Source organism: Carcharhinus amblyrhynchos, chromosome 12, assembly GCF_965287045.1.
Source record: "Carcharhinus amblyrhynchos chromosome 12, sCarAmb.v2.hapA, whole genome shotgun sequence".
Lineage (NCBI taxonomy): Eukaryota > Metazoa > Chordata > Chondrichthyes > Carcharhiniformes > Carcharhinidae > Carcharhinus > Carcharhinus amblyrhynchos.
This window is the reverse complement of record NC_137335.1, coordinates 56,707,323-56,723,190: the sequence shown is the minus strand read 5'-3', so window position 1 is coordinate 56,723,190 and position 15,868 is coordinate 56,707,323. Positions and strand designations below refer to the sequence as shown.

Sequence of the window (15,868 nt, the reverse complement as noted above, 5' to 3'; positions counted from 1 at the left end):
AACTATTCCAATTCAGTGCTGGCCAGTCTCCCACATTTTATCTTCTGTAAACTTGAGGTCATCCAAAGCTCTTCAGCCTGTGTCTTAAAGCGCAACAAGTCCCAAACCACTATCACCCCTGTGTTCACTAACGTACATTGGCTCCCAGTCGAGCAATATCTTGATTTTAAAACTCTGACTCTTGTTTTCAAATTCCTCTCTGGCCTTGTCCTTCCCCATCCCAGTAATCTCCTCCATAAGACCATAAGACATAGGAGCAGAATTAGGTCACTCAGCCCATCGAGTCTACTCTGCCACTCAAACATGGCTATAGTTTTCTCATCTCCATTTCTCCTGCCTATTCCCCATAACCCCTGACCCCCTTACTAATCAAGAACCTATCTATCTCTGTCTTAAAGACACTTAATGACCTGGCCTCCACAGCCTTCTACAGCAAAGAGTTCCACAGATTCACCACTCTGGCTGAAGATATTCCTCTCATCTCTGTTTTAAAAGATCTCCCTTTAGTCTGAGGTAGTGCCCTTTGGTTCTAGTTTTTCCTACTAGTGGAAACATCCTCTCCAGGTTCACTCTATCCCGGCCTCACAGTATCCTGTAAGTTTCAATACAATCCCCCGATCCTTCTGAACTCCGAGTACAGACCCAGAGTCCTCAACCGTTCCTCGTATGACAAGCTTTTCATTCCAGAGATCATTCTTGCTGTTCAGGAATGGATACCCAAGAAATTGGTTTTCCTTTGAACTATTGCAGAGCTTTCTGGAACTCGTTGGTGTTGACCACAATTCGTTACACAGTGAAGGAGCTAGCAATTGACTTTCCTTTCTCATTAATTGTATAATTGTGTTTAATTATGTGCAGATAGAGTACATTCACCTCAGTGCATAAACTTGTTGAAATTGTGTTATAGTTTAATTAGGAGGTATAGGCTTTAACATTTCACTCTAAATCAATGTAAATCTAAACAGAGATTGGCTCCAGTATTGTCCTTCACCAACTAATTTTCTGAAGTAGAACAACAGTAAAGTGAAATTAAATGACGCAGTGGGACAATGTAGTGAAATTTATTCATTGTATATGTAGGATGTTGCATTGCATCTATTTATTGATCAGAGTGTGCAACTTTTAGTTTAAAAACAACCTTCAGTGTGCTGATTTGATTCAATTTAAGTCTGTTCTTCTGAGTGCTATAGATAGAAATAGCACAAATCTTGACTGATCAAAAACAAAAGGAGTGAGAGCTGGCCTTCAATTTTTTTAGAATAATAACTGGAGGGAAGCTGCCAGCTGAATACATGGAATTGCCTCCTTGCAAACTATCTGGTTGAAATTAAAATGGGCACATTCTGTTGCTACCTGTGAGGGTTTAAGTGCTGACAGTGCCTTGGAAATGGGAGCAATTATGCCTATGAGTTTGAGATGCTAATTCTTGCCTAAACTACCTTCACTTTCTGGATTGGGTGAGGGAGGTTAATTGAACAAGTTTTGCAAATTCCTGTTTAGATCACTAGGTGGAGGCAAATTTCTTTCAAGAGTGAATCTGGAGCAATGAATGGACTTGCTGGACCTCTGGTGAAAAGAAATGTGCAGAGCTGATAAAGAGACATGGTAACAATGCTGCAATAAGTGAGAAGGGACAATAACTGTAACTATGGAGAAGACTTTGTGGAAAAATTAATTAGCTTTTTGAAAAAAAAATCAATTTATACTGGGTGATTTTGACTTGTGCAGCATAGTTTCACTACTTCTATGCAGTATTTAGTAACGTATGTATTTCCTGATCATCCAGTGAATCCAGGCCAAAACCAGTGGAGTTAAGTTTGAAATGTGTGTACAACTTGTACTGGAATGGGTTGTCTGGCATTTTAAGATTTTATTTGCTTTCAAATGAATGTTATCAAATTAGTACCGAGAACTTTCTAATTCAACAAGAGAAAGCAAATCTTCTCTATTGTGACAGTACATTAATGCTAATTTTAGTGCCACATTTATTTCTTTAGCTTCCACGTTATTGTAATGTTGTCTTCTTGATCATGCTGCTTACATATGTAGATTTTGCAATGAACCATTATGTTTATAATTGGTTATTTTAGCTTTAATTTGTGCTGAATTTTTGCTTTAATTTGTGCTGTTTATCAGTTTCTGTCATTCTGCTTTCCAACCAACTATCTTACTAATGACATTATATAACTGCGTTAACCAAGTAACAAATCACATTGAATTAAGTGAAATTGATTATATAGTTTAACACTTTAAACCTGAAAATAGTTAGTTTTTTTGTTTTATCTCCAACTGGAATATGCTTCTAACAGTACATTATTTTGTTAAGAAGGGGCAGACAGCAGTGATGGAAGCCTACATAAGTTCTGTAGGTTTCGACTGAAAGAACGAACTTGATGTTCAGGGCAACCAGTGGGCAATGGAAATAAATATCAGGACTTGGTCCTGATCAGAATTAAAGAAATTCTGCATTCGTTATAAATAATAATAACTGATAATGAGTTTCAGCTGCTAATTTAATGTCTTTTTGTCTGTTCTTGGAAAGTGAGTCTCACTGGCCACACTTATTGCCTTGTCTCTAATTGCCTTTTGAGGGAGGCAGTGATGAGCTGCCACAGTCCACATGATGTACACACAGGTGGCATTTTCTGACCCTGACGCCACCGGACATCTTTGTGGACGGGACAGGAAAATGTGATGAGCCAAATTTATTTTTTTCTGTAGTAGTAGTTTAATACAACCTAATGGCTTGCTATGCCATTTCACAGGGCAATTAACAGTCAATCACATAGCTGGGAATCTGGAGTCATGGGTAGACCAGACTGGATAAGGATGGCAGACTTTCTCCCCTAAAGGATTTTTAGTGAGCCAAATTGGTTTTTACAACAATCTGCTAATTTCATAATTGTTACTAATGAAGCTAGCATTTCAGTCCTGAGTTATTAATTGAATTCAAATCTGCCGGCTACCATGATGGGGATTTGAAATTCTGTATCCAGATCATTAGCACCGTAGTATTACCACTATGCAGCCAAACCTTTAGTGGTTCTGTTGACATTCATTAAATGCTATATCAGAAATGCTTAATTGAATCACTTCTTTATATATTCGTACAATCTCCCCTCCGTCCACTGATAATCTTCCAGACGATGATGAGAATTGTGTATTTATTTTTCCTTATGTCAAGGATAATACTTTCTATTTGTTTTAGAAACGATGGTATGAGACAGAGAATGAGTACTTCCTGCTGTTATTCTGCTTGGCTCTTTGCAATCTGCGTTACACAAGTTTCAGCCTCGAATACTGCTGGCAACGTGATAATCCTCAAAGGCGCTTCGTATCCTTCTGTTGGCTGCTAGCTTATGTATTCTACTACCCTGTATTTCACAATGGGCCCATCATCTGCTACGATGACTTCAATAACCAGGTGAATTAATATATTCACATCTCTTTGGAAACAGAACCTTTGCTTTAAAATTTAAAGCTGATTGTTTATAACACAATGCATAATAAGAAGTATCACAACACCAAGTTAAAGTCCAACAATATTTAATAAATTATTCACCTGTTGAAGGAGTGGTGCTCTGAAAGTTCATGATTCCAAATAAATCTTGTAGGACTTCAACCTGGTATTGTGAGACTTCTTACTGTGCCCACCTCAGTCCAGCATTGGCGTCTCCACACAGTGTATAATGTTTTGTTTTGTAATAGGAAGAAAGTCCGGCAATGTTTTGAATTAAACTATACAAAGGCCATGTGTATTGCTTGAATAACTAACATGGCCAGGTTTAAGTAATTATCTTGTACAGAGTTACTTGAACAAGTTCTTGAATTCAGAGAGAACTTTAAAATGACATACTTGGAAGTTTTGATGCGTTATTGTATGGTTGATCTTCTCCCCACTACATTGTTCACATGAATCTGATTTCTGTACCTTTTTCATGTTAAATTGAAGTAGCCATTCAGCTGATCTGTTGTTGCTGGGACTTTGCTCTGTCGATTAGGCACATAACAACAGCAATTAGTGGAATTGAAATGTTTTGAGCAAAGATAATTCTACATTAGTGGAACCAAGAGAAATATGGCAACGTGGGAACTCTTGCCACAAATGAAGATGTTAGTTTATTTTCTCTCATTTCAGGCATTTATTTGTTCCTCTTTCAATCATCAATGATTTTGAACCCTTCTGGCCCTTTAAACAGCTGTTGCCTTTTAAGCACTGCAGCAAAACTGCATCTCCCCCCCCTTCCCCAATAGTTGTTGCCATAAACCTCTGGTGACAAGCTGGTGATTTGTTTCAGGAAAAACAGGCCGTGGAGACAGATGAAAGTCTGCCCAGTGCAGGAAGAGAAACAAACAATAAACAGGTGCTATGCCACTTGGGAACAAAAATACAGCTGCAAGCAGGCCTGCATATGAAATGAAATGCCATCTAGAAAAATGCAGAAGGCTTCTTACAGGGACCCTACCCTATTTTCAGTGAATGGAAGAACGGCCAGCTCCATGCCACCTAGAGCTTCCACTTCATTATAAACACAGACTTTTTGTTTGCTTGTCAAGGACACCATCCTAAAATAAAATGCTTGGGACCCTGCCAACGGTGCATCGTGGTGTCGGAGTTCCCAGTAGCTTGAGATTCAATCAATGGGAGATCCATTGAACGGTGAATGGCATGGTGCCTCCCCACCACGAGAAGTACGCTGCATAGAGGCCAGAGAATTCCACTCCCCCACCCTCACCACCCTTGTGTTCAATCGTGACTGCAGTGAGGAGATAACTTTGTATATTTCATTTGAAAGATGGAACAATGAGGGAGTTGAAATTTAAATATAATGAACACTTGATGGGGCCTGCTTTTGTAAAAATGCTTCATTTATTCAAATGGACATTTGACTCAAAACAACTGAAAGTTTGGAGAATGCTAATCCACTATTTTTCACTAGTTTATTTGTAAAACCAGTTACAGAGGGAGCTAGTGGTGCTGGGCATTGATTTGGCAGATGAATAAGTGACAGCAAGTAGCTTGTGCACATTGGTGTTTTGAAGAAACCTGCAAAGCAAATCCACAGGTTATCTAACATCTCTAAATGTGAAAGTAGACTCTTCAATAATAGATGGAAGGCATCAAATCTGTGGAACAGCACTGATTAGTTAGTCTAAAAGGCATGCTACATGTTGGTTTTGAAATAAGGGAAAACAATTGGGAATTTATTAAATATTGTTTGAAGCTGGAATAGAATTTTTAGTTGTCACAGTTTTACAATGAATGTTGTTGGAATAAAGAAAAGTGAGAAATTGTCAAGCATCTGAAACGATTGATGAGAAGTCCTCTGTAAAGTATATCAGCACTTGAGAAGCTGTTGTGTTAATTGGGGACATAGTTGGTAACCACTTAAAAAAAACAAATGAAATAAATATGTACTTATGTAATTCTCAGTGGATTCATTTGTTCTGTTTCTGTTTTACTTCCAAAACAAAACAGATGCGAAAAGCAGAGACATTTGTCCCCAAAACAGATCTCATGTGTTTGTTACGGAGTGGAATGCGCATTCTATTCTGGTGGTGGTTGACAGAGTCCATGCTTCAACTGATGTATATTCATGCAATTCAGCAGCAAGAAACAATATTAGAATCTGCCTCCTACTGGACTTTAGGTTAGTGCAAGATCATTTTCTCTTTTTAATAGAATATGCAAGTGCTCTTGAGTTAGAGAAGGCATTGGACAGAATTTCACAACATCATCAGGCCCGTTTTGCAGCAGGAAGAAGTTGTAAAACCGGGCATGATGTGACTAGTGGGGATGGCACCTGTTTTTGCGCCCATTTTAACCAGGAAATAAAATGAGTGTGATCGGGACCCCACCCAAAGTGGGCAAAATGTCAATTTGCAATTTTTTTGCATTCATCACATTGTAATTAGCAAGTTTCAGTCCTAATTATCTCAGCTGACTTTCCCTAATGACCTTGTTTGCTGTAGCCAGATCAGTCAGGAAAACACCTGAAGCATAAAAGTCGCATTCAGGCAACTGAGTAGGGTGATAAGTTGCGGGGGAGTGGGGGGGGGTGGGGTTCCTGCGAGTGTGTGGCTGGTAGTGATGAGGGGGCTTGTGGGTGTGTGGAGGGCTGCTGTTGTTCATGGGGCCCACCTTCAGCCTGTTAAGACGGAACCCAGTCAGACTTCGGGTCATACTGCTGACTCTGGGTCCTAGTGGTGGCAGCAACAAGCACTGTTGTTGGTGGGGGCTGGGCTGGAAACTCTCTGAAGTGGCAATGCTGCAGCGTCAGCACTTGTCAAGCAGTACTGTCTGTGGCCACTACTGCGTGGGTTCTGGGTGTGCGTTTGTGAGATGGGGAGTGCTATGTTCCTATGCTGGGGTCTATTGGAGGGGGTATGGGAAGTGTGTGTTGCTGGGCTGGGGGCAAGCAGAGTTCTTCAACATCTCCATTTGTCTCTCCCCTTCCCCACATTCCACTCCTCCACCCCCTGCTCTTCAGAGTGGGGACCCCCCCCCCGCCCCAAAACATGTTCAATAGTGGAGCTGTGCATAGACCTCCTCAATGCAACCCATTGATCTTGCTGTTCGTTTGGTTGCTGCTGGAGCTGAGGAGGAGCAGGAGGAGGAATTGCGGGCAGAGGAGTCCTAGGCCTCACCACTCACAGGAATAGAGGGAGGCTTCCTTTGGAGCAGGACGTGGCCGCCATTCGCCCCAAGGGTGGGGGGAGTGCAGGCAAAGGAGGGAGCGGAGACCCCGGCAGTTCGACATGCAAGTGTCCTTTTTGAGCAACTGTCGGACATCACATGCCACCGACGGCTTTGACTCCAAAAGGAGACAGGGCGGCACTTCTGCCATTTGTTGCAGGACCTGACACCTCGGGCCACGGTGGGGCACCCATTCTTGGTAGCTGTGAAAGTGACGGCCACCTTAAACCTTTATGCCACAGGTTCCTTCCAGACTGCCAACAGGGACCTTTGTGGCATTTCCCACTCATCCATCCACAAGTGTGTCACGAAGGTCACAGATGCCCTGTATGCCCGGGCTGGCCAGTATATTAAATTTTACCTGGACCAGACCCAGCAGGAAGCCCGGGCTGTAAGACTTGCAGCCGTTGCAGGGTGCCAAATGTGCAGGGGGCCATCAACTGCACCCACATTGCCTTCAAGGCTGCAGTGAAGAATCCAGGAAGATTCATGAACAGAAAGGGCTTCATTCAATAAATGTGTAGTTGGTGAATGACCATCAGCTGAACATTATGCATGTCTATGCCACCCCAGCAGTGTGCATGATAGTTTTATGTTGAGGAGTTCTGATGTCCTGGAGGTCTTTGAGGTGGAGCCCAGGTTGTAGGGATGGCTCATGGGGGACATGGGGTACTTGCTTTGGTCTTGGCTCATGATGCCTGTGCGGAGGCCTGAGACTGAGGTAGAGATCCAATATAATGAGGCCCACGTTGCCACGCGTTCAATAGTAGAACTGTGCATAGACCTCCTCAAGATGTGGTTCAGGTGCCTGAACCACTCTGTCAGGGACCTCCGTTAGAGCCCCCGATATTGTCCCGTACTGTGATGGTGTGCTGTGCCCTACACAACCTGGCGCAGCAGTGAGGAGACCTTTCGGAGGAGGAGGATGTGGAGGCCAACCAGCCGGATATCACTGAGAAGGAGGCTGCCCAGCAGGAAGAGGAAGAGTGTTGGCCTGGGAACCACACAAGACAGGCAATATTTGATCCACTTAAAGCTTTGAAACTCCACCCAACAGCCTCGCAGTTGGGCCAGCGTTCCTGTTGGTCCCTCCTTCATTCCGTGGTTCTGTTGCTGCATTTCCAGCAGCAGATGGGGAAGAGATTTTAGAAATCCAGCATTAGCCTGGGGCCAGCTGAATCCTTGTCTCCGGCAAGCCCCAGGGCGCCAGAGGCTTAGGATGACCTCTCCTCCACCCGAAGCACATCAGCAGATGCGCTGTGCGCACCAGAGAGTAACCCAGATGCCTTGCCACTGACTTGATCCACTGATGTGAGAGTCTCTGGGATGGTGAGTTGCGAGGTGAAAGCTGACACAAAACTTCATCAGCTTTCTCTGAGGAGTCTTCTGAGCTGTCAGGGGCAGGATGCATAGGAGCAGCTGTGAGGGCCGCGATGCCAGATAACCCAGGCGCATTGGGGTCCGTTCCTGTAGCACAGGACACAAGGTTAAATGCAAGGGAGGGAGAGGAATCTGGGCAAGCAACTTACTTGAGATTTCTCCAACAAGTGGAGGATTGTCAGGTGCTCATTTCTATGCTCCAGTCCGACCATGCTGTCACTAATGGTCCACATGCCCTCCTCTCCTGCAAGCTCCAGTGCCCACTCATCAGAGATTGAGGACCTGGATCTCAGGCTCACCATCCCCTGTCTTCACCCTCTCCAAGTGATTATGATACTCTTCTCCTGTGGGGACGGAAGGAGCCATGTAAAATCTGATAGCACTAGTCCTACAGAATGACGGGGATGGCCCTCAGAGGGCAAGGGTTGTAATGCTCTTGGAGGTTGGAGGGAGGTGTTTGTGGGTCAGGGACTGAAAGCATGCAGGCTGCTGGGGATGGGGTGATCTGGAGTCATTTAAGGGGAAAATGCTAGATGAGGTTAAACACTTACCCTTGCTACACGGATTAGATCCTTCAGTTTTTTGCAGCACTGCTTCACAGTTTTCCTGGCCAGTGCCCTGCACTAATATGTGCTGCCACCATCTCCCAGGCTGCATTTCCATCCCTTCCTCTGAGGTAGTGTCCTGCTGAGGGGAAGAGGGTATCCTGCCTGTTGTTACTATGGACTTTATTGATTCGGTACAGGGTGTATAGTGGGTGAACAGCAAAGGAAGTGCCACTGATTGACGTGGAGGTTATGAGAGACCGTGGGGGGTAGGGTGGGGTCATGATTGACATGACTAGGCCTGGCGAGTGTGTGGGGGCAAGTTCTGAGAGCTCAGGGACAGTTCTTTGTTTTTCTGTCATTATTACAACTGGGGTAAATTCACAGAGATAGAGATGAGCCTATTGAACAGCCTACCTTGGCATCTGGTAATCCCTGTGGCTGCCTCCAAATAGCCCCCCAAGAACTGCAATTCCACATTTGATGGCACATTCTCCTGAGTTACACAGTCCAGGAAATACCTGACTCCATATACCGGCATACTGGATGAAAATACAGCCCTTTATCACCATTCCTTCACTTTCTTCAGTCAAGACCCTAAAATTGTCTTCCTAACAGTATTGTCAATGTACACCAGTAGACTACAATGGCCCAAGAAGGCAGCTCACTATCACCTTCTCTTAGGAATGAACAACAAATATTGTCCTGGCCAGCAAAGAATTAACAAAAGTAACTTTTCTTTTTCATCCTACATGAAATTGAAAATGATCTGATACATGACATTACCGAAAGCAATACGTTTCAGAGTTGTGGGGTTTATGTTTGGAGAGATGACAATATGGATTGAGAATTGGATTAACAAAAGTATTCTAGGTTTTGAATATCCACCATGTTATTTCTAAAATGAACCTGACCATATAAATGGTAATGAAATATTGACAAGTCAAGCTGGATAATGCAGCATTTCATCTAAAGATATCGTAAGAAAAATCCTTTGCAATATTAGTAATGAGTTTAAAAATCAAAAGTTTGGTGAATAATAGATTGTTACTGAAGAAACTAATCTAATTTAAGTGGAACACTATTTTATTTTCAAGAGATTAATATTGGAGGCACAGTACCTGTATCTTTCTCATTTTCTACAGTTTGGTGCAAGAGATTAATTTTTATGCAGTCTTTTATCATTTCTAAAGATAGTGCTCTGCTGTGCTGAATGATGGTGAGTTGGGTGGTGACAACTAAGGGGAAGACTGCCAACAAGTTTGAAAATTGTTGATGAATTCAACTGCGTAATAGCTTGTGCAACAGGTACAATGTACTCACTACCAATGTAGATGATGAGAAATCTGTAGAGAGGGCAGCCACAATGCAGACTAAACCTCTGGGGCTCAGAAGAATCCAGCATGGGGAAAAACCGAATGGAAATGTATCAGTAACGGGGCTTTTAATAATTAGGGGGAAAGATAGGATCCTTTACAACTAAGAAGGTGAATCCCACAAGGTGTGTTGCCCATCCAGTGTCAGGATAAGGGATACCTTGTAATGGCTGGAGAGCAACTTCAAATGAATGAGATAATCGAGTTGAACAAACAACCTAGGTAGAAACAGGGAAGAAGCCCTGCTTAAAGATTAACAGGATTTCGACTGCAAATTGAAATTCAGGACCACAAGATGATAATCCCCAGATTATCTCTGAACGATGTGCAAATTGGTATGGTAGTGGAGACATCAGGAGAATTAATATGTGGCTGAAGGGTTGGGTGTGGAAAAGGGAGTTTATACTAATGTGACACTTGCATCAGTTATGGGACAGGAAAGAGCTGTCTTGATGGGCCATGTTCTATCTGAACCAGAATGGGACTGTGCCTTCATGGAAAGGATCAATAAGAAGGTGGCAAAGGTTTTAAACTATTAAAGGGGGCGTGGGGTGTTGGGGAGGGATCCATAAGAAAGGCGAGCGGCTTTAAAGTAAACAAAATTTGACAGGAAAACGTAGGAATATTGATGGCAAGGGAAAAATAGGTTTAAAGAACAGGAGTCTAAGAAAACTCAGGGGTTCGGCATAAAATGAGAAGAAATCTTGCTGAAATGTCAATGTAGTAATGAATACAGTGGGGCCTGATACGAGCAAGAATGGAAAATTTGGCATTCCTGCCAAAATCCCATTAACTTTCAGTGGTATTTAAAGATCCCAGCTGTGATTGAGAATGGAAGATTTCAGTCGGTGTCGGAAGCTGGAGGCTGCCATGCACTGGGAACAACTAGACAGAGAACGCTGAGACATGGTTCAAACAAAAAAATCAGGACTGGGAAATAAACATTGCAGAGAGAAGTCAGAAAGGGGGAAATGGGAGGTGGAATATCTTGTACTTATTCTGGATAACATAATTTCAGCAAGACAGAAATTGAATTATTTTGGATAGTGATAAAAATACAAAGGATCCATCATTCTAGTAGATGTGGTCTACATATTACCTAACAGTGGAAGGGAGGTGGAGGAGAAATCCCATCCTCCAGGATATCTATAAGAAGGAGAAACAAAAAAACATTGGCAACAGTAACCTGCAGGACTAACCACTGCAGAAGAAGCAACAAGACCCCGAGTCTGGGATTCAGAGACATCAGAACAAAACTCAACGGGAGGGAGGCTGATCACCATGCCTCGCCACGGATATCTAAGTCATGAATTTGGATAAATTTATGAAGCCTTTGATACTTTGCTATACACAGAGTATTCAAAAAGTAAGACAGAATTGAATACTTTGGGTGAGATTTTCCAGCTGTACTTGGTCCTAAGGTGAAAAATCCCACCCGAAGTCAGTGGACCTTTGCATGGTCTGTTGTCCTGCCCACAATGATTTTGTGGCGGGCGAGACGGGAACATTCAGCCCTTTGTGTGTAACACAGTTTTGATACCTTCTGTAGTGGGGTTTTCAAACTTTTGTGGTAACTTGATAAGATACAATAAAAGAGGTTATTGTACAATGTAGTTAGGTATTTAAGCCAAGCAAAAAATCCACTGAACTGGAAAATGAGTTTCATGTTTTATGGGTTATGTGAAGACAAGTTGTGATGATCATAACTATTACTCAGTATTCTAAACTAATTTGTTCTAAAAAGTGTGTAATTATTCATAAGTGACCATGTCTCAGTGGTTGCTTTCTCAGCCTATTGTTAAAAGATTGGATTGTCTCATGCAAATGATGTGAGCATCTTTTTCGTGCCACAAGGGGGTACTATTGTTACACCTGTGAGTTAACCCATTATACAGTGAACAGTTCCCATGCAGTTACTCATTTAACTTGTATATCTTTATCTCCTAGGTGGCCTTGGCTTTGCTCATGCATTGTTTTTCTACATGAAATACCTGCTGCTTTATGGGATTCCATCAATTATCATGTGTCTGGATGGTATTGAATCACCAAAATTGCCAAGATGTACCAGCAGCCTGTATAGTTTTACAGGAACATGGAGGTAAGTTGCGCAGTTAAATTCTGAAAGTAAATATCAAGAACAGAATGGGATCTTGCAGGTGCAATTGTACCGGCTTCTGTGTCATTTGATTTATTGTGATTTTTAAATTATTTTCTTTGTATATTTTTGGCTCAGGAATAATCTTACAATGTTAATTCACAAGGTTTAAATTCAATTTCATTCATTCATTCAAGTTCGGGTTATTATTAATATTCTGTATAAAAGTGCAAATATAGTCAAAAGAAATCAAACATTTTTCAATCTTGCATAGGAACATTTGTAAATTATTAAAAGTGAATTATCTTGCTTTGATTCGCCTGAAATGGAATACAACTGCCAAGAAAGTCAGAAACTTGTCTACTAAATTATTTAACCAACTCCAACTCTCATCCTTGCACTAAGCAGTAGCAGAAGTTAGGAAGATCTTGAGAAACCGTGGCACTGAAAATGTAATGAACACTAGGGGGGGTTGGGGAGGGGTTGTGTTCTCCAGCCCCCCAGCTGTGTGTTTCTTGGTGCCAGAAAGTGGCATGCTGTTTGATGGTGACGGGATTCTCTGGTCCTGCCTCTGTCAATGGGCTCTCCCATTGATGCCTTCCCATGCAGCTGAATGGGATGCAACTGGTATGAAGAATTCACCACTACCACCACCACCCCCCGCCCCCCCCCCAAACTATGAAAACTTGAACACAGTTTATAAATTGGTTGTTAAATTTGTTAGAAACTCTGAAGTGTTTTATGAAACTCACCTGGATTATAAATTTTGCACTTTGAATTTGGTTAGGATAAGCATGATATGTTTCACTTCAGGTATGATTGAAATGTCCCACTAGGGAGCTTTTATCAAACAAAGTTTATTTAAAAATATAGTTAACACATATAGTAAGAAAACTAGCAATAACTGTTATCAATTGCAGACAAAACAAAATAACCATGATAATGTATAACCTGTAACACATATATTTAAGATGTTCCAATCAACTTCCTTAAGATATAAAAAAACCTCTATACACAGGTTCAACACAACCAAGACTAATGCTCGTGTGATACCGGAGCTGAGCCCTTTGGATGAATGCTGCAGTTCTTTTGAGGGACACAGACAGGCTTGGAGTCAGAATAGCTTCCCAGAACACCAGGGAGAGATTCTGGTTGAGCCACCAATAGCAAATTCTCTATTCTAGGAAGGGAAGAAGCCTTGCTTTCAGCTAACCAACAGAATTTCCAAATGCTAGGGAGAGAGACACATGGTTTTCAGTCTGATGTCTCTTCTAAATTATTTGCAGCCAGCCCAAACAGAAAATGAAATCTTAAATTAGAAAAAAAATACTGTCCAGAATAAATCGGAGTACCAACTATAAAGGTTGAAGTGTTATGGTAAGGTTGTGTAAGGCATTGGTGAGGCTGAATTTATAGTATTGTGTACAGTTTTGGTCACCTAGTGACAGGAAAGATGTAAATAAGGTTGAAAGAGTGCAGGGAAGGTTCACAAGGATGTTGTAGGGACTTGAGAAACTGAGTTACAGAGAAAGGTTGAATAGCTTAGGACTTTATTCCCTGGAGCATAGAAGAATGAGGGGAGATTTAATAGAGGTGTATAAGATTTTGATGGGTATAGATAAAGTGAATGCAAGCAGGCTTTTTCCACTGAGGCTAGGAGAGAAAAAAAACCAGAGGGCATGGGTTAAGGGTGAAAGGAGAAAAGTTTAAAGGGAATATTAGTGGGGGGCTTTTTCATGCAGAAAGTGGTGGGAGTGTAGAATGAACTGCCGGATAAAGTGGTAAATGCGGGGTCACTTTTAACATTTAAGAAAAGCTTGGACGGGTTCATGGATGAGAAGGGTGTGGAGGGATATGGTCCAAGTGCAGGTCAGTGGGACTAGGCAAAAAAAGTGGTTCAGCACAGACAAGAAGGGCCAAAAGGCCTGTTTCTGAGCTGTAATTTTCTATGGTTCTAACACATGACCTTCCTTCTAACAATGCAGGGTCATAAAACATCCCAGAGTAAAAATAAAGAAACCCCATTTAAGTAGCAATAAAAGGACTTTTACAGAGAGCTCGGCAACACAGCTGCATAGAATATGATTTTCAAAAAAGATCTCTTAAAGGTACGCTATCATCACAAACTTTTCAAGCAGGTTGGCAACCATCAATCAATGTAGTGTCACTAGTTTGTTATCTGCCACTTGACTCCATGCACCTGAGGTATGATGACCAAATTGACAGGGTTATGGGGGGGTGTTCATACCTATGAAAGTGCTTCTGTTGCTTCCCCACTTAAATTGGTTAACCTTGTCCATATCAGTGATCAAAATTGGCAGCTTCTTGATCCATGTATCTAATTACCACACACTTAATGCCTGAATAAGGTAAAGGTTTAATTAAATTAAATTATATTAGTATTTCATTTCATGTTGATCAAACAGAATTTTGTGTTGCATATTTATAAATATCAAATAGATATTCCTCCAACGTGTATTCTGCTGCTTATTAACTAAAAAGATTCTATTTGTTTTTTAATGGGCTTGTCAATGAGAAAGGGCAGAAACCACGGAAAATTGTCTAACCAGATCTTTGAAATGATGGAAATATTTGCGCATAAAGTTCATGGAACAAATCGATATTGAATTGCACATAAATTCTTACCCAATGTGATATTGATGTAGAACACAGAGTTAAGCATTTACTACATCAGTGTGGTAAGATAAACAAAGCAATATTAAGGAAATCAAATATTTGTTCTATAAATTATTAATTTTCCTCTGCTTTTCCCTCCAATCTTGAAGGTGCCATTGCTGCCAATAAATTCATGAGATTGATTTAACTGTTGCCAATTTTCATTCGTAGGCCATGCAAAAATGACTGACAATTCACATCTTGGAATTCAAAACAAAACACTTATTTTTTTTTTAAAAATGGCAGAATGTGTGATAAACACTCATATTGACCTATCAGAAATTTCTAATGCAAACTATTTTAAAACCTACATTATGGCTTGAAGCAAATGTGGGGATTTTATATGTCAATAGGAATGTGATGACTACAACCACAAATATTTCTATTATGCTCATTACATACAGCAAAACGTTTGAGGCATCACCAATCTGTCTCATGAATCCTCACAAACGTATTTGTTGGAGATGCATCCGTCAATGGCAGAATTGGTATAAGTGAGCACCGCACAGTCCTTGTGAGAGAAAATCCTATCTGCACATTAAGAATACCCTCCATTGCAATGTCTGATATTACTATTGTGATAAATGGGACAGATTTGAACTAGATAGCCAGAACTGGGTATCCATCAGGTCTTATGGGTTATAAGCAACAACTGAATTATACTCAACTATCGTTTGTAACCTCATTATTTGACATGTCACTTACTTTCCCATTACCATCAAGTTCATGGATTCTCTCTGGTTCAATGAAGAATGCAGGAGACCATGCTAGGACCAGCACCAAACGTGCCTAATAATGATGGGTGAGATTTTACAGCCTCGCTCATCCCAAAACTCTGAAATCCCAGTCAAGATCAATCGTCCTATTGTCAGCCCCTCGCTCGCTCTGATTCCCATGACAGGCAGACCGTAAAATTCCAGCTGAGGTGTCAACCAGGTGAAGCAACAACACAGGATTACTTGCATGCCAAACAGCACCAGTAGCATGTAATAGACAAGAGCTAAGCGATCTCACAAGCAACTAATCTGATCTAAACACTACAGTGCCCAGTCATGAATGGTGATAGACAATAAAAAAAACTAATTGGAGTGGGATGCTC

At 41.5% G+C, this 15,868-nt stretch overlaps 1 protein-coding gene across 5 annotated transcripts in view; it reads left to right on the top strand.

The window, feature by feature from the left end:
• Positions 1-15,868, top strand: part of hhat (hedgehog acyltransferase) — a 200,380-nt gene that overhangs the window by 27,151 nt on the left and 157,361 nt on the right. For all 5 annotated transcript variants that reach the window (XM_080200573.1, XM_080200570.1, XM_080200574.1 and 2 more), the window contains 3 exons: positions 3,209-3,424; positions 5,480-5,651; positions 11,946-12,096. In XM_080200573.1, coding sequence (XP_080056699.1) covers positions 3,209-3,424; positions 5,480-5,651; positions 11,946-12,096 — 539 coding nt within the window. The remainder of the gene's footprint in view (positions 1-3,208; positions 3,425-5,479; positions 5,652-11,945; positions 12,097-15,868) is intronic.